A 24759-nucleotide genomic window follows, 5' to 3' on the forward strand; every position below is an offset into this window, starting at 1 on the left:
GGGTTCCATAAAAGGAGAAACAAGAACACAGACCTGGACGCAGGCAATTAATTGCCTGTTGTGCTCAGGGAACATCAAGTAACCGGAGCATCGCAGACAGTGGAGGTCCCGACATATCATATTGAGCGCTGATCCCAGATTGAAAGAAATGGGCCCTGACTAGGTAGCTCAGTCGGTTAGAGCATCTTCCAGATACACCAATGTTGAGGGTTCGATCCCTGGTCAGGACCCATGCAAGAATCAACCAATGGATGCATAAGTAAGTGGAACAACAAACTGGTATTTCTTTCTCTCTCTCTGCCCCGTTCTCCCCTGCCTTCCTCACATCAATTTTTTAAAGAGCTTTAAAAAAAAAAAGAAAGAGATGGGCATGGAGAAGAGGAGATAGTTTGAGAGATGATGAGGAAGTCAAGTCACCCAGACTCCAGTGATGGATGGACCGAGGGTAGGAGGGGTCATAGGAGGACTGTAGGACGACACCAGGTGTGTGCTGGGGCCGTCGGGTAGATGAGGGCACCACCAGCCAGGAGAGGAAATGCGAGGGAGGACCCGCACGGGGAGCCGGTGACTGTGGACACGCCGAGGTTCGCCGCACGTGAGGCTGCCGGAGTCCGGCACGGAGAGAGACGCCGACGGAGCTCCGTGGGGAGAGGCACTGGTCTCATGGCTGGGACGTTCCATAGCAGCAGACAGAAGTGTGTGGCTTGGGTCAGCAGGGTACAGATACTGCTCTTGGAGTGTAAGGTTTTGCTTTGATTTTGTTTCTGTCATTTCTTTTAGAGCCCAAGATACGTTGGTCCCTCCATATATTCCTAGTGCCGTGACTTGGGACCCTGTTGCTTGGATTTGCCCGACTTGGTTTGCCTCCGTCTAGCTTCACCTACCTCCTTCGCTGGTTCAAATAAGTCAGGCTAGATTTAAAGCACTTACACACCAGATGTGCAGATAGTAAAACTACCGTGGTCGCAGTGCCCACTTACTGGCTACATAATCTTGGGCAAGTCACTTGGCTTTTCTAAACCCAGGTACCTCCCGCGTAAAAGAGGCATAATCGGTTGTTCAGAGTAAATGCAGTAGCGCATACACTAAGGTTTTAGCGTAGTTCCCGGGCCTCATCAACACTGAATAAGTGGTGACTGTTATTATTGATACAGATATGTGTCCGGAATCTGTGGTGTGTGAGTTGCTTCATTAAGCTCTGCTTGGAGAAGAGTGAGTGGGAGGTGGCGACGGAGCCGCCGGGCAGGGGACACCCGAGTCCCCTTGTCCGTCCCCGCCCTCCCGCAGGACCGCCCGCCTGCGGCGGTGCTGAGACCGGCCTGCCCGTGCCGAGCTCGGAAGGCAGGTGGGGAGGGGGCTGGTCCCCTCCTGTGAGTGGGGGGGGAACCGCCCCCGCTCTCACCGTGTGGCTGCTTCTGAGGTTCTCCTGGATCCCTTTGGAACCCAGAGTGAGTGCATGGGCGGCAGGCCGGGGAGGGGATGGTGCGGCTGCGCAGGCGCAGTCCTCACTGTCTGTGTTTCGGGGCGTGTTTGTTGGGGGGGGGTGCCCCCATCTTGACATACTCACCTTGTGGGAGCACTCATGTGCTAGTACACGGGCTGACCCATGTAACTCCACCAAAAGTACTACTTTTCCCAGAGACAGCTGTCACAGTTTGCCCGGCACCCCACGTAACGGGAAGGCGCCAGAGAGCGCGAAGGTGGCAGAGAGCTGAGACGGAGTCGGGGGGTGGGGGGGGGGGAGCAGCCAGTTCACAGCTCACCGAGATGAGCGCAGCACCTTGTTATTTTTAGCAGCAGTGGCATCACGCACACACAAAAATAAAAGAAAATGCTGATCTAGCTCGAGAGGATCAAGGACTAGTTTAAGTTCTGTATGTTGTGCTTTTTACCTGGTCAGTCTAAAATTAGAGAACAGGCTGCCCCCAGCATTTATGTCACGTGGGAAACAAAGATGAGCCCGGGGTGCGGCACTCAGGGAAGGGGACGAAGGAGAGGAACGGCGTTCCGTTGCCGAGCCCACACTGCGAACGTGGCCTGGAGAAAGCCGCTCTTCTCTGGACCGTGGGGCTGAGCTGCCGGGATGCGGCCTCCCCAGCTGTTTGCTTGGAGAAGAGGTGCTTCTCAGTTAAAGCCCAGGAGGCCTTTGTGCTTGACCGTCACAGGCGTGGGATCGGGAGTGACGGCCCTCACGGCAGGCCTCGGAGGCCCCCTCTCCACTCACATCCACGTGCCTTGGATTTCTTCTTGCCGGCTGGCCGGCCCAGGCTCCAGACCAGCTCCCTGTGGAATGAAGGGCAGAGCACGGTCTCCCGAGTGAAACAGTTTTTCAACAGCTCCATTCACAGAAAGGGGGCAAGTCACAGGGCAGGGGCTGCTGCTTCCTCGCCCTGCAGCTGGGTGGGCCCGGGTCTCGGCTTCCTGGCCCTGCCTCAGACCGGTGTCGTGGCCGTGAGCAAGTCCCTGACTCACCTGCGGCCTCAGCCCCTCCCTCGGTGGGAGGAACGCGCAGCCTCCCATGGGTTCCAGGGTCTGACATCAGCACATTCGTTCCGACTCTGTTGTGCTCCCTGGGGCATCCTTTTCAGTGCGGGTGGTATTTGGGGGGACACCGGCCAAAAAGGCATGTCTTTGGGACAGGAGGCAGGACTGGGAACAGCGTAGCATGGGCCAGAAACCAGCTCGTGCGGGGCCCAGGTAGCAGCAGAGATAGTTGTCTTAGAAAGAAAGGAAATTAAGACTCTCTTCAGATGTTTGATTTTTAAAAAGATTTCTTTATTTATTTTTAGAGAGAGGGGAAGGGAGGGAGAAAGAGAGGGAGAGAGATGTCAGTGTGTGGTTGCCTGTCACGCCCCCTACTGGGGACCTGGCCCGCAACCCAGGCGTGTGCCCTCACTGGGAGTTGAACCTGCGACCCTTTGGCTTCCAGCCTGGTGCTCAGTCCACTGAGCCACACCGGCCAGGGCAGGACTCTCTTCAGATATTTTAATTAATGTCACATAAAAATAGACTTATTTTGTGTTGTTATTAAATATATAACCCAACCCAGTAACTACAAGTTTCAGATTTTTAGATTACCGTAAGTAGTTCTTTTAAAACAAATATAACTGTCCAGTAACAAGACAGGCAGTCTTTGGAGGTCACTGTCAGTGGAGATGTGGAAGCAGAGGCGGAAGGGCCAGCTCTCAGAGAGGCTACAGAAGTTCTTGCCCTGACGAAGGTGTCACACTGGAATGTGACCACGAGGGCAGGCGAGAAGGTGTCGGGGTGCTCCCGTGACTGTTCCGAGTGTCATTAAACTACTTTGCTGGGGGGCAGTTCTCTCTTGTCTGAAAACAAAGCAAGACAAAACCAAATACTCCTTTAAGGTCTTTGCACCTTAAGTCTCACAAGAGCTCAGAACATTCAGGAATCTTTTCCTCTTTGAATTCCTCTAGACTTGTCACCTGAACTGCCTGCTATGGTGTCAGTTACGTATTTTCATTTATTTTTACTGGAATCCTTCAGTGTGTGAGCTCCAACTACACAGTAATGAGCCCCATGTCCCTGTGAGATGGCACAGGGACGAGCCTGTGTGCGAGTCTCCATGCCTGTCACCCGAGCCTGGACGTCCAGCAGCGTGAGTCGTCCACAGAGCCGGACGCGGCACCCGCCGGGCCTTCTCCACCGCAGCCGCCCGTAGCGCAGCGTCGGGCCGAATCAAGACCTGGCCGGCAGCGTGGGGGTTGTGTGGGGTTTCCCAGGACCACGCGCCCGCACGACTCAGTCGCCTTCATCTGACCTGTCTGTTGGACCCAAGGAACTTGCCAGATTTTTCAGGGTTCATCTTTTTAAAAAGCAGACTGTCAGACAAAAAAGAAACAGGGAATGAGGTTTTGCAGTTTTACCTTTCCTGGTTGAGAAAGAGCACGGACCCTTTGCTGCTTACGATTGGTGTGGCTAAGGCTGAAGCGTGGACTGAAGCGGCGCTTGGTCTCGGGGGAAAGCCCTAGCGGTGCTTGGCTGGCTCTCCCCTAGTGTTAACACCGCCCCGGCCGTCCTGTCTGTCTGAGCCCTAGCCCAAATGAACACGGCGCCTTTTACCCTTGTCCGCCCTCCTTCTCGACTTCGTGGGAGGAGGAGGAAATCACTAGTCACCTAGAACCCACTCAGCGCTAGGCACCACGAGAGAGTCCTGTGTGTGCATTGGTTTGTTACATTTTCAGAGCAGCCTGGCCAGGTGGTGATGCCGCGGATGAACCGAGGCTCAGAGAGGCCTGTGTCACTCACCCACGTCACACAGCGAGAAATGTGACCAGAGCTGGCGCACTAGGCGATACTCTGCTTTACACGGAGAGAGAGCTTTGATCCTCACTACCCTTGGGTTTGGGTCCAGGCCATCCATCCCCCCAGGGAAGCCCACTTCTGTCTGCATCCGCCGTGGACCACGGAGACGGGACCCCGTCGTCACACACAGTGCGACCCTCCTTCCGTGTGCCCAGCACGCCCTGCTTCATCCCTGTGTCCGGAAGCCCCCCTGGCGAGCTCCCGCGAGATGAGTGACCCCCGAAGGGACGCGTTTCTTTGCACTCGTGTTTTCACCACAGTGCCACGTATGAAGCCCAGCATGCTTTTCATTGACATTGGAAGTCTGGTCCTGTCTTGCCCATATCCAGTGGCCGCGACACAGTGGCGCGGCTCAGGGTGAGCACTCGGACCCGAGCTCTGATGGGAACCGCACCCCATCCCCTGCTTCCACCCCCCAGAGTGAGGCTTCAGTTCTTCGGACCAGCGATTTTTGACCCCTTGCATCTCACGGCACACATAAGCTAATTACTAAAATCCTGCAGCACACCCAAAAATGTAGTTTTTGCTGGTGTGACAAAAGAATAGGTATAATTTTAATTCATTCACACCCGATGGCTACTGTTGTGTTGGCTGTTGTCATTGTTTATTCGACAGCCCAAGGGGCAGGAGGTCAGTGTCCCTGTCTACATAGTCGGGGATTGCATGTTTGACACGTTCTTGTGGCCCCCCGGTTGACCGTCGCTGCTTGAGTCTCGGCTTTGGGGCCACTGCCCGGTCCTCTCTTCTTTCCTCTCACTCTGCCTCATTATGTGAGTCATTCGCACTTCCCAGATTATCTTCAACTTGCCATGAACTTCCTTGACAGAAACTTTTCTTAAATCTTCTTTGTGTCAGTGTAAAGAAATGTGAGGCATCGTGTATTTTTAACTGATCAACTCAGAAGAGTTTCTTATCATTGATTTTATTTTTGATTTACTTTAGAACTCCCAATTTTCTTTCTCAAAAGCGTGCTGCATTTGTTGCTGAACCCCATCAGCAATAGGCGAATGGCTTGGAGAACTAGTGAAAGACGGGGAAATGCCTGCTCAGGCAAGGGCTCCCCCCGGGCTCCGGAAATTCTGGGGGCCACGTCTTTCTTTTCACCAAGCGGTGTTCTGAGAGAAGCATTTTACCTGGTATTTACCAGCAGCCCCTTCTCAAAGGACAACTTGGAATCAGGACCAGGTTTGGAAAATCCTGGCAATTGTGAAAGCAAGGAAGATGCTTCTGTTTGTTTTCCGTGTGCACGGGGCGCCTTATTTTCTGTAGAATGGTGCTTGGGGCTCGGGTCTGTGACTTAAGAAAGTTATTTTTACTTTGAGAATCTCAACTTGAGTAGTTCCTTAAATGTATACTGTTAGTATTAGATTGTAGGTTTTTGTTTTATCGTGCTGTGTACTTGTAAAACATCCCTTCTAACTGTGGCCAGCCTTCCCAGAGTGCTGAAGTGCTTCTGCACACCCTAGCATTGCAAAAAGTCGTTGTCACACAGACACTTCGACGCGAGGGTGTGTCACTCCTTGGATGCTGAGTCCCTGCTCTTCATCCATCCTCTCTCATATTTCCCTGAACCTCTTTTCAGTCGGGATTTCAGCAACCTTACAGGGATTAGAGCGTTCAACTCTGAATACGCAGTATAGAATCAGGGGTTCATCTGCTGTTGCTAGAAAGCGAGAGTGACAAAGGTCAGCCTCTCAGCTGGCAGGCTGTCTGGTTCCTCTGTGAGCATCGCATGCTAGGAGAGGCTAGCGCATCTGTCTGTGGGCTCAGGATTCACCGGCATAAGCTGTCAGACGAGCACTGATTGAAGCTGGACCGGGAGGGGAAGCGCATCTGTCCGACGCTCGCCATTGGCTTCTTATTACAGCATTCTCCCCCGAGACACGCTCTGCGTGCTCATTCACCGACCTCCTCCTCTTCCCTCCCCTGCCTCGCCTACCCCTTCATTACTGATTCACAGCGAGAGGCGGTGGCGGCAGTGGTGGCGGCGGCGGCAGCGGCAGCAGCAGCAGCAGCAGCAGCGCTGCTTGTCACGAATCAAGGATTGCAATGAGCTCATCCTTTTTCTCCTTGCAGCCTCACAACTGCTCTGGCTTCCTGGCTACTGCTGCTGTCTGCACACACACAGACGCACACAGACACACACACACACACACACGCACAGCATGCACACACACTAGACCCTTCTGAGCAGCTTGTGCGTTTTGACACATGGATCTGAACTCTCCTACGTCACTCTTGGCCATTTTCTTGCATTCGATTGCTTTTGCTGTTTTTCATTAAGATCAGTATTTGATTTTATTCTCCAGTTCACTTTGGGGCTCTTGGGCCGTGGCTAATTTAACCAAAATGCTCTTCTTGTGGAGACATTAGCTGGCAATTGCCAGCACAGACCGGCTTGTCGTGTGCTCCTGGGGAGACCTCAGCGAGGCTCTCCTCCCAGTGCACCTCTTAAAACCGTGGACGAGAGACCCAGCCTCCTCAGTCTGGATACCTACGTACTGCTCATGGAACAAGGGGTGCCCTGCCCAGCCCCAGCTGCTAAGCTCACGCCTCCTGTCAGAAAGTCCCAGGACATGCACGACGAGAGGACCAAGCTGGTGAATGAGTATGCGTGTCGCGTGCTGGAACTTCTGGGGATGGGGCATCGTCTGTTTGTGCCTCGGCTTCTGGCGGTGAGACTGTTTTTCATTGAACCTCATTTGGGGGGAGTCTGCCACCCTCCGTGAGAATTCCTTGTGTCCCGGAGGAGCTCGCAGTCTCTGTTTTCTTCTCCTTTCTCACTCAGGCGAGAAGGAAGTGCAAGTGGCTGCGGCCAGGGGCTCTGCCCCAGCCTGGTCCCCACCACTCCTAATTGGCTGGAGGAGCTAGGGCTCTCTTCTCAGAGCCCAGGGCCACAGTAGGGGCATTATCGCTGTGGCAGCCACACACACAAACATGGTTTTCTGGCTGGCTCAGCCCAGCAATAAAGCAGAATTCTCAAGTGCTAGCATTCTGTTCCTATGTCTCCAAAGGGTTAAATTTTACAACAGACATTGCTACTTATCTAGACTGTGTGTGCTTTGCTTTCTGACCTCCCCATTTGATTGCCAATTTGATTTTTTTTTGATAGGGAATTTTACCCCCTAAACACCCTTGTTTAGGACATTGTAGATTTTGCCCCTGGAATGTTGGAGCTGTGTGCCTGTGAAAATAGCCTCACACTGTTGGGTTTGTGCCATGACTGGGGAGCCTGGCCGGCTCGTTTTCCGATGTCCTCAGCGAGAGAAAAATCACCCTTCCTCGCTTCCTACCAAGGGTTAAAATTAAATACCCACAATCACTGGTGCCGGCTTCCTTTTGGTGGTTTGAGAACTGTACCTAGCAACTGTTCTGTAACGTAATTGGTCTGCCTAGTGCTGTACTATTATTTGGAATAATTTAGCTTTGTCTCTTTTATGTAATGGAGTTTAATGCCTTGCCGACTATTCGCTCATTATGGTTCTCTCACATTGGAGTCTCTTCAAAAGTACAACGGCGACTTGACCACATTTAACCCTTTCCTCTCACGTCCTTCCCCCAGTATGGTTCCTCTCTGTTTGCACTGAGCTTCACCATTGTCAGTTCAGTCTGCACGTATGTATTTGCATGCACACGCAATCGCTGCATACATGAGCGATCTGTCACCCCGAGGAAAGTCTGTTTGTCATTCCAAGGTGAAGCTAGATACGGTGACCAGCATGCAGTTATGGGGGGTGTATTTTTGAGAAATATCGTTCCTTTGCCATTTAAGAAAGAAAGAGTTCAGTACATATTTTAATGCCCAAGTGAGGTCATCAATACTCACTTAGATTTTGTTTCCCTGAATCCATTTTTTTCTTAATAAAGGAGGAAAGTGAAGATTCTTGATTCTGTTAGGAGGTTTTTTTTTTTCCAGTGAAAAAATTTTAAGTGAAGTAAAATTTTTAAGTGAAATAACAAGTGCATTTCTGGAGCTTTGGCACTAAGAAGTGCTAAAATATAGTTCAGCAAGTTCTCTGCTTCTCTCTGAGGAGTCCGTTTTGGCCTCACATGTTCTTAAAGACGACTCAGCTGTGCGTCCCAAGAGCCCGAACGGGGAACCTCCCAGTGGCCCAGCGCCGCCGCGCCTTGGCCTTCACACCGTCGGTGTTTTGGAGGAGAACAGAAACCGGTAACTCAGAACGTCTCTCACGCGTGCCTCTGCCTCAGGGAAGAGTTCGAGCTGCCTCTAGTTTGAGACAAAGTGTCAGCGAGAAAGTCCTCGGAGTTAGGGCCCCGAGCTTCAGGTCTCGGGAAGCCATGGGCGCACCCGAATGCTTTAAATGTGGATGCGTGCGGGTGCCACACGCCTGAGTCGGGTTGGCGTGGTTGCCCAGGTAGGCGTCTGGGGAAGCACATCCCCTGGGCTGTTTGGGGCTCCGACATCCAGACTCTAGGTCATAGTGCTGCACGTGTTACATGTGCAAAGTGTGTGCAAGTTGTCCACGGGGCCACTGGGGAATCTCTGGTGGCGCTACACAGGGTTGTGCTCACGGGATTGTCGGTGGACCTGGGGCGACACTCTGCATGTCGGCGAGTCACGTGCCCTTTCACTAGCGACACGGCCGTGGATTGGGGTCCGCCCCCCAGTGCTCTGCTGCTCGAAGTTCAGCGTGTCTGCCAGGGGCGGTGCGGCTGTTCGGCCTTGTCTGGGCGGGCGGGCGGCCGATCTGCCCAGCGAGGTCCCGTGAGGGACCCTGCCCCCTGCAATGCTGGGTCTTCCCATTAGCAGACGAGGGGGCCCGCACTGGGGTTTAGGTCTCGTGTCATGCTTTCAACATGAAAGCGTGTGAGTTAAACACATAAAAACACCCACTTTTACCTTAAATGTCCCAGTAGTTATTTTTTTCATATGAGGCAACTTCACTTCTTAATGAACTGATTGGATCAAAGGAGATTAATCTAGACATTGTTGCACGGTAGCTCTGGGCCTGGAGCCTTCCGGAGGCATCGGCCCCGGTGCCCAGAGGGCCCGTCAGCCCGCTCGGGCACCGGGCACCGGGCACACTCGCGGTGCGCGCTCGCTGTCCCGCGGAGGACGGCTTCCCCTTCGTGAGTCAGCTGCGGGCGTTCCCCACGGATACTGACAAAAGGCCTAGCGTCTGTAGGTAGGCTCGCCGAGTTTTGCTGGTGAAATTAAAACGCCAAAACAAGGCACAGGTAGCCTAGACCCCAGCTAAGCAGTGCTTCCCTCTCCTGCAGCCCGGGCCTCCACATGATTCTCAGACCTCCGGAGTGCTTTTGGCCGCGCAGAAACCTTTCTGTTAGACACTGTGTGTAACTGAAGGGAGACACGCCATTTGTGGCGAAAACAGGGAGGATGAGAAAGCGAATCAGGCCTAGATGTCTTTTTTCAAACAAGTCCCTAGAATAATCTAGCCTCAAATTTGCTGCTTGTCAGAGGCCCTGAAAGAATGCTTCTCATCCAGGAATCGCAGAGGTTCGGGATGGAAACACCTAGAGCAACCCCGAAAGGTTAGAGCTCTTCCTCTCCACCACTGTGCCTCCTTAAAAAAATCAGTTTAAAATGGGATGCTCTTGCACTGAATTTTTCAGTGGGAAAACACACTCACAGTGGTATCAGCAATGGCCCTACCGGAGCCCACGGGCTTGTAAGTGCGTGAAATGTGGGGAAAGAGGAAAAGCTCTCACTCTCCTTACGTGCAGCGTCCCCCCTTCCCCTCGTATGTGATGTGGGGGTCATTATCAGACCACGACTCACAGATCTCAGCCGTGGCTGCACTGTCACAGGACGCCCAGGCCTGCGCACTGGGGGTCCCAAGAACTGTCAGGCCCGGGAGGGGAGATGGAGGCAGGTGACGCTTCAGCTGTCCCGTTAGTAGCCATTTGAGGTTCAGCTTTGGTCAAACTTCTCATGATGTCAAATTACACCCTAGTTTTGTTTGTTTTTAGTTTGTAGACTTTCTGAAATGATTACCGTTAAGCAGGGAATCAAGGAGCAGAGGAGAGAGTATGTCTCCATTTTCGCCTCTGTCAGGAACAGCTGCAAGGATAGCTCATTGGAGAGAGCTTACAACTCTTCCAATAAGTCGGAGAACCGATGTAGAAGTTGCGTGTAGACTTCTGATGTGGCCCAAATATAAAAATCAATTACATATCAAAATAAGTCCTAAGTCCACTTTCTGATTTGAACTTAATAAATGTTGATTTATGAGTATTTTTTAAAGATTTTATTTATTTATTTTTAGAGAGGGGAAGGGAGGGAGAAAAACATCAATGTGTGGATGCCTCTTGTGCGCCCCCTACTGGGTATCTGGCCTGCAACCCAGGTTTGTGCCCTAGACTGGGAATCGAACCTGTGACCCTTTGGTTCACAGGCCAGCACTGAGCCACACCAGCCGGGGCTATAAATGTGGATTTAAAAAAAACTAAAGCAAACACTGGGTCTGCTTGAAGTGGGGCCCTGGTGGGCTCACGGACCAGGTGTGCGTGGTGTCACCTGTGCGCCGAGCGGTCTGCTTCACTCGTTTTCCTGGAGGGGTGGGGGGACCTGTAGGGTGGCACCCACCTAACCTCTGCCCTCTGGGTGTTTCTGCCTGCCCACCTGAAAGGAAAGAGCAGTTGAACTTGTTTAAGTGTTTTTAACTGTCTGAGCTATCTTTCTATAATCTGGAAGATGTCGTTAGTAAACAGTTCCTTATCTGAGTGTTAGTAGAGCCACTGATTTTCAAAAGTTATCACTTACTAGTTCTGATATAAAAGCTGGTGGAGTTCTCTCTTTTATTTTTCAAGGGAAGAAAACATGTCTTGGCTTATTCAGATTTTTCTATGTCTTGTCTGTCGTACCTCCTGGCTGACATTACTCAACACATAATGTCAGGAAGGTGATACAGTATTTTCGTCATTTTACTCTTCCCCCATATTGTTCTGAAGGCGATATAGAGACACTTGAAGAACTCCCCCGCTGAAGAACAGCCGTCCAGTTTCAGTTGATTCTTCTAGCCGCGCGTTCCTTTGCAGTGAGCGCGGGTGGAGAGTGGCGCCCAGGGGGGCGGAGCAGGGGGGATTCTGGAGGGACCTTGGGCAGTGTCAGGAACTTGGGTTTCATTCTGAGAACAGTAAGAACCCTTGGGGGGCTCTGCGTAGAAGGATGATGTGATCTGAAAGGGTGTGATCACGGGGCTGCTCTCAGGAGAGTGCACTGCACGGAGCAAGAGTGGAAGCGGGGACCAGTCAGGGGTTACCCTGGTGGCTCGCCGGAGAGGTGACAGTGGCAGGGTCAGAGTGCTGGTGGCAACGACTTAGACCCTCTTATAAGCAGAAATCTCTCCGACTTCCTTGTATGCTTTCAGGGCGGTCTTTACAGTTAATAACTTTACTTCTGAATTTAATAAAGTAATATTTTGAACTAGCCCATAGTTCTGTGATTTCTAGCCACCATGGTTGTTTTTTTTTTTTTCATTTTATTACTGAAGTTTTGGATAATTCAGTACAGACTCTTAAAACATCCAATTTCATTTTGGATTACTTCTTGTTATTGAGTCTGCCTGCATCTATACTTTATATCACAGTATTTGCCAAAAGTTGCTTATAGTTGTTCATTAAAATTCTTAGTGTCTTTCTTATTACAAAACCTTTCCTGTAGAAAATACAACAAAAATATAAAGAAAAAATGTACAGCCGTAATCTCGCTATCCAGAGAAACATTTTATTTCATTTCCTTCTAGTCTTTTTTCTGTGCATGCACATATTTATAAGTAGTTGTTGTTTATTAAGGAAGTAAATTTTACAAACAGTAGTTTTCATGAGAAGTTCAGTAGTTAAGTTGCTTGCTTCATTTACTTTTTTAATTTTATTTTATTTTAAAGATTTTGTTTATTTACTTTTAGAGAGAGGGAAAGGGAGGGAGAAAGAGAGAGAGAAACATCAATGTGTAGTTGCCTCTTGAGTGCCTCCTACTGGGGACCTGGCCCACAACCCAGGCACATGCCCTGACCAGTAATCGAACTGGTGAACCTTTGGTTCTTAGGCCAGTGCTCAATCCACTGAGCCACACCCATTCTGAACTTATTTTTAATTAAATATATTGGGGCAACATCAGTTAATAAGATTATATAGGTTTCAGGTGTACATTTCTAGGGTACACGATCTGTATATTGCATTGTGTGCCCACCACCGAAAGTCAGATCTTCTGTCACCGTATGTTTGGCCCCCTTACCCTTTACTGTCCTCCCAACCTGCTTCCCTCTGGTCACCAGAGCATTATTTTTTTTATAAAGATTTTATTTATTGATTTTTAGAGAGGGGGGGAAGAGTGGGACAAAGAGAGGGAGAGAAACATGGATGTGAGAGGGGAATATTGGTCAGGTGCCTCTCATAGGCACCCCGACCAGGGACCAAACCTGCAACCCAGGTCCATGCCCTGGTCAGGAATTGACAGTCAGGGCAACCATAGCATTCTTTAAGGTATGTGATCCAATTCTTCTTTTCATCACTTGAGCTGCTGAAAAAGCCATCCTCCAATTAGGTATTTATTATGTAATTCTGATGTGCTTTGATTGCATTGTCTGTGTCTTCTTCAGCCAGCTTTGTAATACTGTCTTTAAAATGCCCATAAAGCCACAGATTAGTCCCGGGGTTACATTTTTTTTTCTTTCCTTGCATTTTTCTTCTCCCAGAGCTATGACTTGGTTAGCTTTGCCAGGATCCACCATCCAAATCTTTAGGTAATATAAATTAAATATGTTAGCCTGTTAATTAATTCTTAGATTGCTTGTAGGATTTATGGTGACTTATTTCAACTTATAGTAAAGAGATTAGAAATCTCTTTCTCAAATGTTTTAGAACTAGCCTAGATATTAGCTGTAAAAACGCATCATGGAAACGAGAAATTCTTTTTTCAGTGTGTTTGTCATGAATGCAGGCTAAAACGTGGTGATGATTCCGGGTGATTATTTTGCAGACCTCAAAGGAAGATCTTCTGCAGGCTGATTTTGAAGGAGCTTTAAAGTTCTTCAGAGTCCAGCTTCCGAAGAGATACAGGGCAGAGGAAAATGCAAGAAGATTGATGGAGCAGGCCTGCAATATTAAGGTAAGATGCACAAATTTATATATAATAAAGGTGGAACTTGAATGCATAATAACATGGCAAATTATGTAAGAGCTAGTCCCCGTGTGTTGTTGGGTTCTGACTGTTGAAAGGAATGTTGTTGCATGTGAACTACTCCCGCCCAGGCTCCCTTGTCAGGCTGATCAGTATACAGTCGCTGTACCTTCTAGTAGTTGGCAGGCTCGGATGGTAACCCCAGGAAGACTGACATTTGTTGTATAGGTCAGGCTCTTGAACGGGCTGCGGTAATAGCGGTTTCCATAGCAGCAGACAAAGTAGTTAGCTTTGGGCATCTGCTTTGAAATGGTTTAGGACGAAGCAAAACAAGCCTGCCTAGGCTCCTTCCTGCGAGGGACCTGGGAGGCTTTGAGTCCCGACCTGCCCGTTCGCACCCCACACCGACCAAGTGACTGGACCTTATTGTTGCTCCTTATCGTGTGTCTGATAAAACCATACACAGTGTGTGGGATAATTTGAAGTAGAAATCTCTAAGCAGAAAGTTTTGGTTTCAAGGTGAGAGGTCACTTTAAAAAAATTAGCACCAATTTACTGATGTTAATTCTTGTACCTATAGAATGTACTAGGGAATCTTCTTACCTAACCATGACATTAATATAAATTTCTTTCCTGAACAAACAGCGAAGATCCCAGGTCTTATGGACCTTATATTCTTGCATAAGGAAACACAATAAACAACCAAGTAAATGAAGACTATACTGCTCTGTTAGAAGGTGATAGATAGCTTCGAAGAGAGAAAAAGTAGGGAACAGGAGAGATGGGGTAGGCGGGGAAGGGGGAGTTGCTGCTGCTGTCAGGTGGGGGGGATGTCCCGGAGCAGGAGCAGTGGAAGGGCTGGGCTCCCCCTGGGGAAGTCTGGGGGACAGGCATCCTGGCAGAGGCAGCGGCGAGTTCCAGGGCCCCGAGGTGGCTCTTGCCTGGTGGGTTTGAGGAACAGCTATAAGGCCAGTGTGGCTGGAGCGAAGTGGATGAGAATGAGAGTAACAGGAGAGGGAGTCAGAGAGCCTGTCCAAGTGTTGACCATTGTGAGGGCTTGGGCTCTCCTCTGAGGGAGGCGGGCAGCCCCGGGAGCGGGGGGGCCCAGAGTGGAGGAGGGATGGGCTCTGCCTGAGTTTAGAGGGTCACAGCGCCCGCTGGGCCGGGAACAGACTGCCGAAGGGCAGGGGTAGCAACAGGGACCTCAGGCGGGGTTTGCGGTGTTGCCCGTTGGGAAATGGCAGCAGAGAGTGATGAGAACAGGGATGGAGAATGGGTAGGGGTGCAGGCGGCTGGAACCTGGGTTATAATTTTGAAGGAGCTGAATTCACAATGTATGTTGCATGGGTGGAAGAGGAAAGGAGGAGCCAGGGGGGTTCTGGAGACTTCGGGCTGAGTGAGTGAAAGACGGAGTCACGACCAGTTCCTTCAGGCTCGTTCCCCAGTGTACTCTGAGTACACTGCGTTTGAGACCTTACCCCGTAACACTTCTGCGCTGGGTTTCAACTTACCTGAAAGTGTTTTCTAAACGTTAAGGTGTACAATTCAATGCTGAAAGTAAGTAACTGAAAAAATTATATTGTCTTTCAAATGAACTCTATATTGAAAGAGATCATTTCCCAAAGATATTAAGAAAGGTAGACCTTTGAAGTCTTGATCCTGAAATGTGGAGTTTTAAAGCGTTCTGGCCTGGTTGTGCTATGTGGCTGGGCCAGGTGATGGAGTGCAAGCCACAGGTACGTGTAGACTTTGAAGATGCACTCCAGGGGTCCTGGTGGCTTTGATTGATTTTGATTGAAATTTGATAGGTAGTCTTCAGCCAGATAATTGTGCCAGAGCTGTCAGAAAAAAGTATTATAAATGGGCCACTGCTGTAGGAATCTATTAAAATAAAACATTCATTTCTAAGAATAAGAGTACAGAGTTAAGAGATACGAATGAGGTGGAAAGTTTAATGTTTTCAAGGGAAATCTTGTAATATTGGAAAATCATTCAGGATGAAAAATCCAGGAAAACCATGCAAAAGTATGAATTTCGCAGGGCAAGATTTTCCCAAGGCCTTTTACGGAGTTCCTCAGAGGGCAAAGGTAACAATCACTAAGACAGAACCGTGGGATCTCAGAGACGTGGAAACACAAAATGTTCGAGTTCAAGTCCAAACTGCAATCCGAATGGACGGCTGCAGTGCAACCAGGCTGATCTTTTTGGTCGTGAATGGATAGATAAAAACATTTTAAAATAATAACAGGGTTGTTACTCTGTTTTGTTTGGGGGGGTTGTTTGTTTTTTTATTATCTAAAGAGAAGGACTTTTTCTCAGATATTTACAACAGTGCCCCCAGGACATCATTTTTTATTAAGGTATAATTGATATGACATTATTAGTTTCATATGTACAGCACCATGATTCAGTATGTTTATGTACTGTAAAATGATCATCACACTAAGTCCATTTAAATCTGTCACCATACATGATTAGTTTCCTTGTGGTGAGAACTTTCAAGATCCTCTCCCCTAGCTACTTTCAGATATGCAGTGCACTACCATTAACCACTGTCACCATGCTGTGCATTACATCCCCATGACTTACCCACTTTATAGTTAGAAATTTGTACCGTTTGGGGTGTCAGAGGGTACAAATTTTGCCCATGCATCACACCCAGCTTCAGGCCACCGCCATTCTGTTCTCTGTTTCTGTGAACTTGGTTTGTTTGTTATTTTTAGATCTCACATAAAAGTGAGCTCACACGGTACTTCTCTCTTTCTCTCTGACTGATTTCACTGAGCACAGTGCCCTCGGGGTCCATTCGTGTCGTCCCAATGTCAAGGTTCCGTTCTCTCTCCCAGCCGAGTCGCGATCCACTGTGCACGCGCATCCTGTTTTCTTTATTCCTGCGTCCATCGGCAGGCGCTGAAGTTGTGTGCCTGCCTTGGCTACTGTAAATAATGTTGCAATGAATATGGAGCAAATGTATCTTTTTGAGTTAGTGTTGTTGATTTCTTCACGTAAATACCTGGAAGTGGAATTGCTAAGTCGTGTAGTAGTTCTAATTTTAATTTTTTGAGGAGCCTCCACACTTTTTTCCAGAGTGGCTGCACCAACTTAGAGTCTCACCAATAGTGCACAGAGATTGCCATTTCTTCATATCCTTGCCAGCATGTGCTTTTGGCAATAGCCACACGAGCAGGTGTGAGTTGGTATCTCATTGTGGTTTTGGTTTGTATTTCCCTGATGATTAGTGATGCTGAGCACCTTTTCATGTACCTGGGTTTGTGTGTGAGTGTGTGTGTTTTGCAATTGAGTTCTTATATATTTTGGGTATAACCCCTTATCAGAGATGTGACTTGCAGATATTTCTCCCATTCAGCAGGCTCTTTTCATTTTGTTGATGGTTTTTTTTTGTTGTGCAGAAGCTTTAGTTGGATACAGTCCCACTTGTTTCTTTTTGCTTTTTTCACCTTGCTTCTGGTGTCAAATCCAGTTATTGCTGAGAGCAATGTCAAGAGGCTTACCACCTATATTTTCTTACAGGATAATGATTTCAGGTCTTCCATTCACACTTTAATACATTTTGAGTTAGCTTTTGTGTATGGTATAAGGTAGGGATCCAGTCTCATTGCTGTGCGCGTGGATGTCCAGTTCTCCCCACACTGTTTATTGAAGAGGCTGTCCTTTCCCCATTGCCATATATCGCTTGACTGTATATGCAAGGGTTTATTTCTGGGATTGATCTAGAAGTCTGTTTTATGTGAGTACCATGCTCTTTTAATTGCTGCAGTTTTATAATACAGTTTGACATCAGGGAGCATGATGCCTCTAGTTTTGTTTTTTCTCATAATTGCTTTTGCTCTCTGGGGTCTTTGTGGTTCCATACAGATTTCAGAATGGTTCATCTGTGGATGTTTCTGTAAAAAGTGGCATTGGGATTTAATGGGGATCTCATTGAATCTGTAGATTGCTTTGGGTACTATGGACATTTTAGTAATATTAATTATGTTAGTCCATGATCACACAATGTCTTTCCATGTATTTGTATCTCCGTCAATTTTTTCATCATTATCTTATAGTTTTCAGTGCACAGATCTCTCACCTCCAAGATATTATTTTGTTCTTTTCAATGCAATTAGACATTTTTTTATTTCTTTTCAGATAGTTCATTATTAGCGTGTGGAGATGCAACAGATTTTTTGCATTGGATTTGTGGCACAGGACGTTGATTTACAGCCTGTGCCTGTGAGGCAGACGCGAGGGGAGACTGAGGGGGCCCAGTGTTCAGGGTTATGCTGGGACTGGCATGGAGGTCTCCAGCCTGAAACTTAACCCAATTTTTAAGCCGAGACCCACACTTTTAAAATAGCTTTTTCATTAAGCCCTTGCCCATACATACACACACACACACACACATACTTATCTGAAGAGATACTTACCCTTATCATATATGATGCACACTGATTTTTCTCTTTTACTGTACTGTAGCCTCTTTCATTTTAAACTTCTCCCTCCCTCCAAGAAAAATCCCCAAACCCAAAAGCTAGTCACGACCTACTAAATCGGTTTCGAGCAATGACTTGCAGTTTTGAAAACCCCTAAGGCCTGTCCCACCGTGTGCACCTCCTCCCGCTGCCAGCTCCCACCCTGTGCAACCTGCGCGAGGGTGTGGGCGCGAGGCCCACGCGCAGCAATGGCAGCGGGGTGCGGTGGGGCTGTGAGTCAGCGCCCCTCAGCACAGCAGTGCACGCCGGCACCTGGGCAGTGTGGGACGCCATGGGTTCTCAGACCGAGGCCCTGTGTTAGACCGTGTTCGCGGACCGCAGGCGGGGGAGGCGAGAGAGCGGGGTCACAGCTTCTTATCTACAGCGTGTTTCAGGTTAAAGATAGCATTTCTGTCACAATAATAAACGTTCTCCTTTCAATTTTAATTATTTTTAAAGTCAGTAATTGTCTATGGTTGTATTTTCTTCGAATGGAATGTTCTCATTTCGTTCCCCAGCAGAATTAATCACTTCCTCTCACTCGGAGGGACGAGGCGATCGGCGCTGTCAGTGAGCCGACAGGCTTCGCAGTGTGTGTGACAGTTGCCGGCAACCGTGCACTTGCCAGCTCCGCGTGCGGTTTGCTTCTGAGCGCGCCCTCAGGGTGTATTAATAGACCACGTGGGATTAGATCAATGTCAGGAACATCCTGTGGGGTTTGTTTTTTCTAATTCAACTAACATGATTTCAAATTATCCTGTCTCTCACGTCCTATGGTTTCAGCCAGACTAAAATCAGAAAATACGTTGACCTGTCAGATTTTTTGGAAACGTCATTTGGTTACTTAGTAATTCATGTGTGAACACCCCGCCCCTCCCAGGGGGTCAGCCTTTGTGGAATGTCATCGCGCGGTCATTGCCTTCGAGTTAAAAATCCTGCTGCTGTTTTAGCTTGCCCTTGGGGCTTGGCTTCATGGACTCGGAATGAGTAGAAATTTGAATTTCTTTATATAGGCATGAGGGTGTTCTGTTTTTCCTGGTGAGACAATATATAGCTTTCATTGGAGTCTTAAAGGGAACTCTGTGACTCAAAAAAATCATAATAGCCTTTGTATTGTGGGACAATCTGAAACTTGTTAATAAGCATATTATATTTCTATAGAGTGTAAGAATTCATAATGGGATACCTGTATTCAAGTGCATACACACATAACCTTTATAATTATTCTGATGTGACTGACTTTTCTGTATATTATTTACATTGTATTAGGTTGCATTGATGAAGTTATCATTCTTGTTGGTCAGAAACCATCAGATGTGTGACACACTGTACATGGTTAAATTCTTCTTATGGTCCAAATAGGTGCTACGTAGGTAAAAGATGAAATATTAAAATTTTGACTCTTTTAACTATAGTCTAAATCACTTAGCTGGCATTGCTCTGATAAAAATAAAAAGGGGAACTAGAAGAGTAAAACATCTGTATATATCTTAATTTTTTGGACTTGTAAACTTTCTAAATTTTGGGGGGATGCGGATAATGTTGTGAATGCCATATTTATGATGGGCCTCTTTAGTAGCAAAATTCATCACATACTCAAAATATTCTGTTGTTAGATCTTTATAACAGAATATTTTAAAATAGAAATCAGCCTACGTCATTTGCATTTTATTAGTACGATAGCTTGAGCAAAATTAAAAGTGCAAAAACTAAACTAACATTAAACTAAAATGGGGGAATTAGAAAAGAAAGGTCATTCATTGGGAGCCCGCTGTTTGCTGGGATCCCTGCAAGGGGGCTTCTCAGAGGAAGTAAGAGTTGAGGTGGCGCCTCAAGGATGGCAGGAGTGACGTAGATGTGGAGGGGGCAGGGGGAGGGGGGGAGGGGTGGCCTGTGCAGAGAATATGCAGAGGCCCAGCGGTGGGAAAACATGGCGCTGTCCAAGACCTAAACTCTAGAGGGCATGACTGGAAGACGGGGAATGAGGGGAGCGAATAGAAGCTGAGAGAAGGAAGTAGCAGCCAGACAGCTGGGGCAGAGCCATGTAAGCCACGGCAGGCAATTTGGATTTTATCCTAGGGCCAGTGGGAAGCATGGACGAGTTTCAAATAGGAGGCAGATTTATGTTTTAGAAAGGACATTCTGGCTGCTGTGTGGAGAATGGATTGGAAGTGGTAGGATTAGATATTGGTGACAGGCCAATTCAGGGGCAGTTGCAGTAATCCAGGTGAGAAAGGACCAGAGCACCTGTTATGGGCTGGAGAGTTGCAGACAGATCCAGAGATATTCGAGCGAGAGAATCCACAGGTCGCAGGTCTTAGTGATGAGACGTGAGCGCCAGGGTGTGGGGAGGGAGCCAGTGGCGACAGTCGGGAGTCCCACTTTTAGGGGGCTTGCTAGTGATCACACTGCCGAAGGGAAGAGCAAACAAAGAACAGATTACAAGGGTGGATGATGAGTGAAGTGTCAGACGTGTTAAGTTTGTGGTGTATATCCACAAATTCATGTCCAAGTACATAGAAATATCAAGTAGGCAGGTGGATGTTAGCGTGAGGTCCGAGCAGAACGTAGGTATTTAGATGTGGTCAGTATTGAAACCATGGAGGGATTCTCAGAGGAGCAGAGAGAAGGGTGGGAGGTAGGTGCATGAACACATAAAAGGGGGGCTGAGGAGGAGGAGGAGCATGAGACTCAGGAGGCAGGAGGAAGCCCGGAAGAGTATGAAGTGTGAACACTAAGGGGATGGCATTTGTTTTCCAGAAGGAAGAAGCTGACAAGTGTCAGTCGTGCTTAGAAGTCACGTAAGGTACGGGGCAGTGGAACGTGGTCGTTGTGCGACAGTTCACGATGAAGGGGTCCCCACTGGCCACACTGAGGATGGTTTCAGTGGAGTGATGAATTATAAGAGCCAGCGATTCAAGGGCTGTGTGGGAGGCGAGTAAATGGAGAAAGGAAAATGAAACAGCTCTTCTCAGAAGGTTCTTGTGGGGAGAAGCTGAGGGATGGAAGAGACAGCCAGCAAGATGGAGAGTACAAGAGGCAAGTTCAGTAGATATGAAGTTGAAATGGATTTTTGGAGGATGGGAAGGATAACTCTTTAAATGCTAAAAAAACTCAATGAACAAATTTCTTCACTGAGCACTTGAACGTGCCAGGCGTTGTGCTAAACCCAGGGAAACAAAGATGGGCGAAAGCCCACATGCTCTCTGAACTTACGTAGTTTACGTAACAGCACCTGCAAACCCCGTGAGGCGGGAGGGAGGGCAGTGCGTCCGAGAAACTAGGAGGAGGCCACGGCGGTCCCGGCTCAGAGAACAGTGAGGGCTGGTGTCTAGGCCAGGCCACTCAACCTCCAGACAAGAAGGGAAGGCCCGCAGGAGGAGGGGAGCTGAAGATTCGATAAAGAAAGGGGGAGACAGCAGAGACCAGGCTCAGAGGAGGCTTGGGACTAAACTCAAAAGAGTGGACCTTTCTTCCCTTACAGCAAGAGGGAGTGAGCGAGGGGTGGATGGGGACGGAGGGAATGTACAGTTCATCAGGACTAAATGGAGAATATTCCTTTCTCTTATTTCAATTAAGCAGATTCTAGAGTGAAAGGAATACAGTAGAGTCAGAGGTTTAAAGAACCTGGAAAAGCTTTTAGACATGGTAGAGAACAGAAGAACTAGGAAAACACAAAAGACTTGCTGGAGATTGTGAATTCACAGTGGCAAAAATCCGCAGTGTTTTGCAAGTTTCTCTAGCAGTACTCAGCAGCCCGCGTGCATGCGTGAAGGAAGCAGACGGTTGCTGGGACTCCGAGCTGAGGGTCGCCAGTGTGAGGCGAAGGAGGGCAGTGGGGCCGGGGCAGTGGTGCCCTCACAACCCAGGTCTGGGGGGAATGCGGGGCGTGAGGAAAAGGGAAGTCCCTGACTGGTAGCTTTTGCCAGTTTTCATAGCATGAATTCTCCTGCAGCGGCCGATGTCAAGGTCCCAGTGACTGAACTGGCCCACGCGGTTTCGGAACGTCAGCAGTCAGGTCTCAGAAACTGGTGGTGACAGCCCAGCACCCCACAGGGCCAGGGCGGTGGGGTGCGTGGCCCGAGAGTGGCCGACTCGACGGATCGTGGAGTCTGACCTCTGACCGGGAGAAAGGAAAGTGCAGACGCGTGGGAACTGAGGATCACGGGAAAAGACGGCGGGGCAGGGGTGCCGAGGCCTGTTGAACCCCGAGAGTCCCGGGGCGATCGGTGGAGGAGGGCGTTAGATGACGTTAGCTGGTGGTGGCCACCTGGGAGAAAGGGCACCTTCTCTCCAAAACGCTTGCATGTTAAGGACAGGTGGGTGACGGTGGAAGATGACAGCGGCCCGGGCTCACGTGTTCCAGTCGTTAGCTGAGGCTCCCGCGTGGAAGCGCGCTGAGGGCGGCAGAGGCAGCAGGAGCCGGGGTCACGAGGAGGCCCCGCTCGGCCCAGGCGAAGCCCTGCCCTGGCCTCCTCGGCCGCACAGCAGACATGTCCTCCTGCCCGCGGTGACCACCGGCCTCAGAAATGGCCGGGCTCTGCTCCAGCTCGTTCCCCTGTATGCAGTGGTGGGCAGGTACCCCGTCTCCCAGGGCAGAGTCACCTTGTCTGCCCAGAGATGACTGTTTCTCCCCTGAGACCTTCACATCTGCAGCCATGGATTCGAGCTTAACTGTTTGGAGGGGTAACTTTCACACCAGAGCAAAACAGTTGAGAACGTTTGTATTAAAAGTAATTTCCCTCCAATTTCTTTATGCTGCTTGCTATTTATTTCTGGTTGTCGTCGTGGTGTGTGCACGAGAACGTGATGTCCCAAATAGTCTTTCTTGGAACTAGCAATGAGACCACACCGAAACTTTGTCAACTCCACGCATCTAAAATGTGCGTCCTCCTGCGCCCCGGGAGAGGGTGTGTCTTCAGTGGCATCGCGTCTCGTGTTCCATGGGTTTAAAGTGTCACCATCTGCTGGGGAAATGTTTATTGTGTTACAGGGTATGTGATAATTAGCAAATGGATAGTGAGGTGGTTTCTGTATCCAAACATTTGCCTCTTTTTTCCTTGGAGATTTTCATTAATATCCATACTCCTCGGTGCGCCTCATATTTGGGGCGCTGGTTTTGTTCCCCCCCAGATGGGCATTCGTACAGTTGGATCTTGCCTCTCACAGGCCATGCACTGTGGGAGCGAGTGGGGGCATGCAGGTGCTGGGTGTGCTGTGAAACCATCGCTGACAGGTGGAGGAGAAAGAACGGTGTGATGGGTGAACCTGGCTATTGTCTCATGAACTGATCCATATAAATCATTAAATTTTTTTACCCCAAAGAAAAATAAAATAAATAAACATAAAAATTGATCTTTTATGGGTGTCTCTTTTTTTGGGAAAAGAAAGAATAAATCACAGGAATAAAGCATTATGCCCTTATATGCATTCTGTGCTTGGTAATGGGTCCTCAGAGCTTCCCAGGTAGATTAACAACAACAGGAACACTCCAGGACGGCCGTTCTAACTGGTAGTTCCTCACCGCTCAAACTTGAAGTATGTCCCCTGCAATGAATTCGCTCTCAGCAGTTTTCTGAGCTCTTTGTAAGACTAATGATTGTGCTCTCAGATGCGGCTGCTCATATTTCATGTACCTTTCTGCTGTGTTTTGCCAATTACCTTTCATCTAGTTAGTATGATTCATGTGTGTCTGTGTTGGAGAATAAAGTTCAAACTCATCTTCACTGTTTGGAAACAGTGGTAATAAATATTTTCCCTTCAACTATTTATGGAATCCATAGTTCTTCGAATTTTTTTTGACTATTTGAATTCATCTAAAAATTATAAAATGTAGCTTCACCAATTGTGTTTGGGGATCTACTTTGGACGAGATAATGTTTCTCTCTGCCCATGTTGCTGCTTACTGGAAAGAATTTAACTGTTTTAGATAGTGATAAAAATAAATGTAAATGTCTTAGGTGTTTAGAATAGGTTAGGCTAGGAAGGCTAGCCCGTTGGAACCTGGGGGTTAGTACTGAGAACACCCCTCTTCAGCTGATTCACATGCCAGTGTCTCTACCCTAGGAAGTATAGACTGTAATTAGATTATGTTTACTTAGTTGTCCGTAATGCTGTTCCTCTAACTCATCACGGACCATTTAGCGTACAGCTGCCGAATAACCGAGTCTCATTAATACTCTGCAGAAGTTACGTACTTTACTGTTGCCTTTTGTCGCTCCTCCCGCCTTCCACCCTGAGAAAAATTCTTTCCTTTTGAAGTGGTGGAAACACACGTAAATAAGAATGGCGATCCCCCAAACTGAAAAATTTTATGTTATTCACATATCTCCAACTGCTGTTCGTCACATTTCTGAAGCTCCACTTAAAGGCAAACAAACCACTAAGTGGGAAATCGTATTCCCGGCGGTAGCTGAGAACTGTGATTGAATAGGCCATCCTTTCTCACGGTCCGTTCGTCTAGTGTGGGGACTTTCTGTGGCTGCCACCTATGGGAGGGAGCTGTTGCTTTCATCTAGAATGTCTAGAATTTTCCCTTTCCCTGCCTGGACCACTTCCTACCTAAATCTGTAGGACTACTTCCTACCTGTAATCTGTAGTTCACATAGTGTCTTTCAAATACTTGTTGTTGGTATTATTATTATTATTATTATTATTATTATTATAGACAATCTTGGGAACAAACCCCACGAGGCGGTGGTGGAAGCCGGGGTTCTGCCATGCAGTTTAGGCCGGGGGACGCTCGTGTGTCTTGCTGTGGCACAGGTCCAGCGCACTTGCCGGTGTTCTCCCTGCGCCGTCCCACTCTTCTCCAGCCGCTCCGTCTCCCTGCGCTGCCCTCACCCCTGGGGCCGCGGC

At 48.5% G+C, this 24759-nt stretch overlaps 1 protein-coding gene across 6 annotated transcripts in view; it reads left to right on the plus strand.

Annotated features, from left to right (window-relative positions):
- Window positions 1-24759, plus strand: part of RABGAP1L (RAB GTPase activating protein 1 like) — a 453918-nt gene that overhangs the window by 339772 nt on the left and 89387 nt on the right. For 5 of the 6 annotated variants that reach the window (XM_045838840.1, XM_045838841.1, XM_045838839.1 and 2 more), the window contains one exon: window positions 13289-13417. In XM_045838840.1, coding sequence (XP_045694796.1) covers window positions 13289-13417 — 129 coding nt within the window. Of the gene's footprint in view, window positions 1-6391; window positions 7002-13288; window positions 13418-24759 lie in introns of those variants that run through there. The other variant, XM_045838844.1, reaches the window with a different exon arrangement.

Source organism: Phyllostomus hastatus, unplaced genomic scaffold (genome assembly GCF_019186645.2).
Source record: "Phyllostomus hastatus isolate PE091 unplaced genomic scaffold, TTU_PhHast_1.1 phas_contig_283, whole genome shotgun sequence".
In the NCBI taxonomy this organism is placed as follows: Eukaryota; Metazoa; Chordata; class Mammalia; order Chiroptera; family Phyllostomidae; genus Phyllostomus; species Phyllostomus hastatus.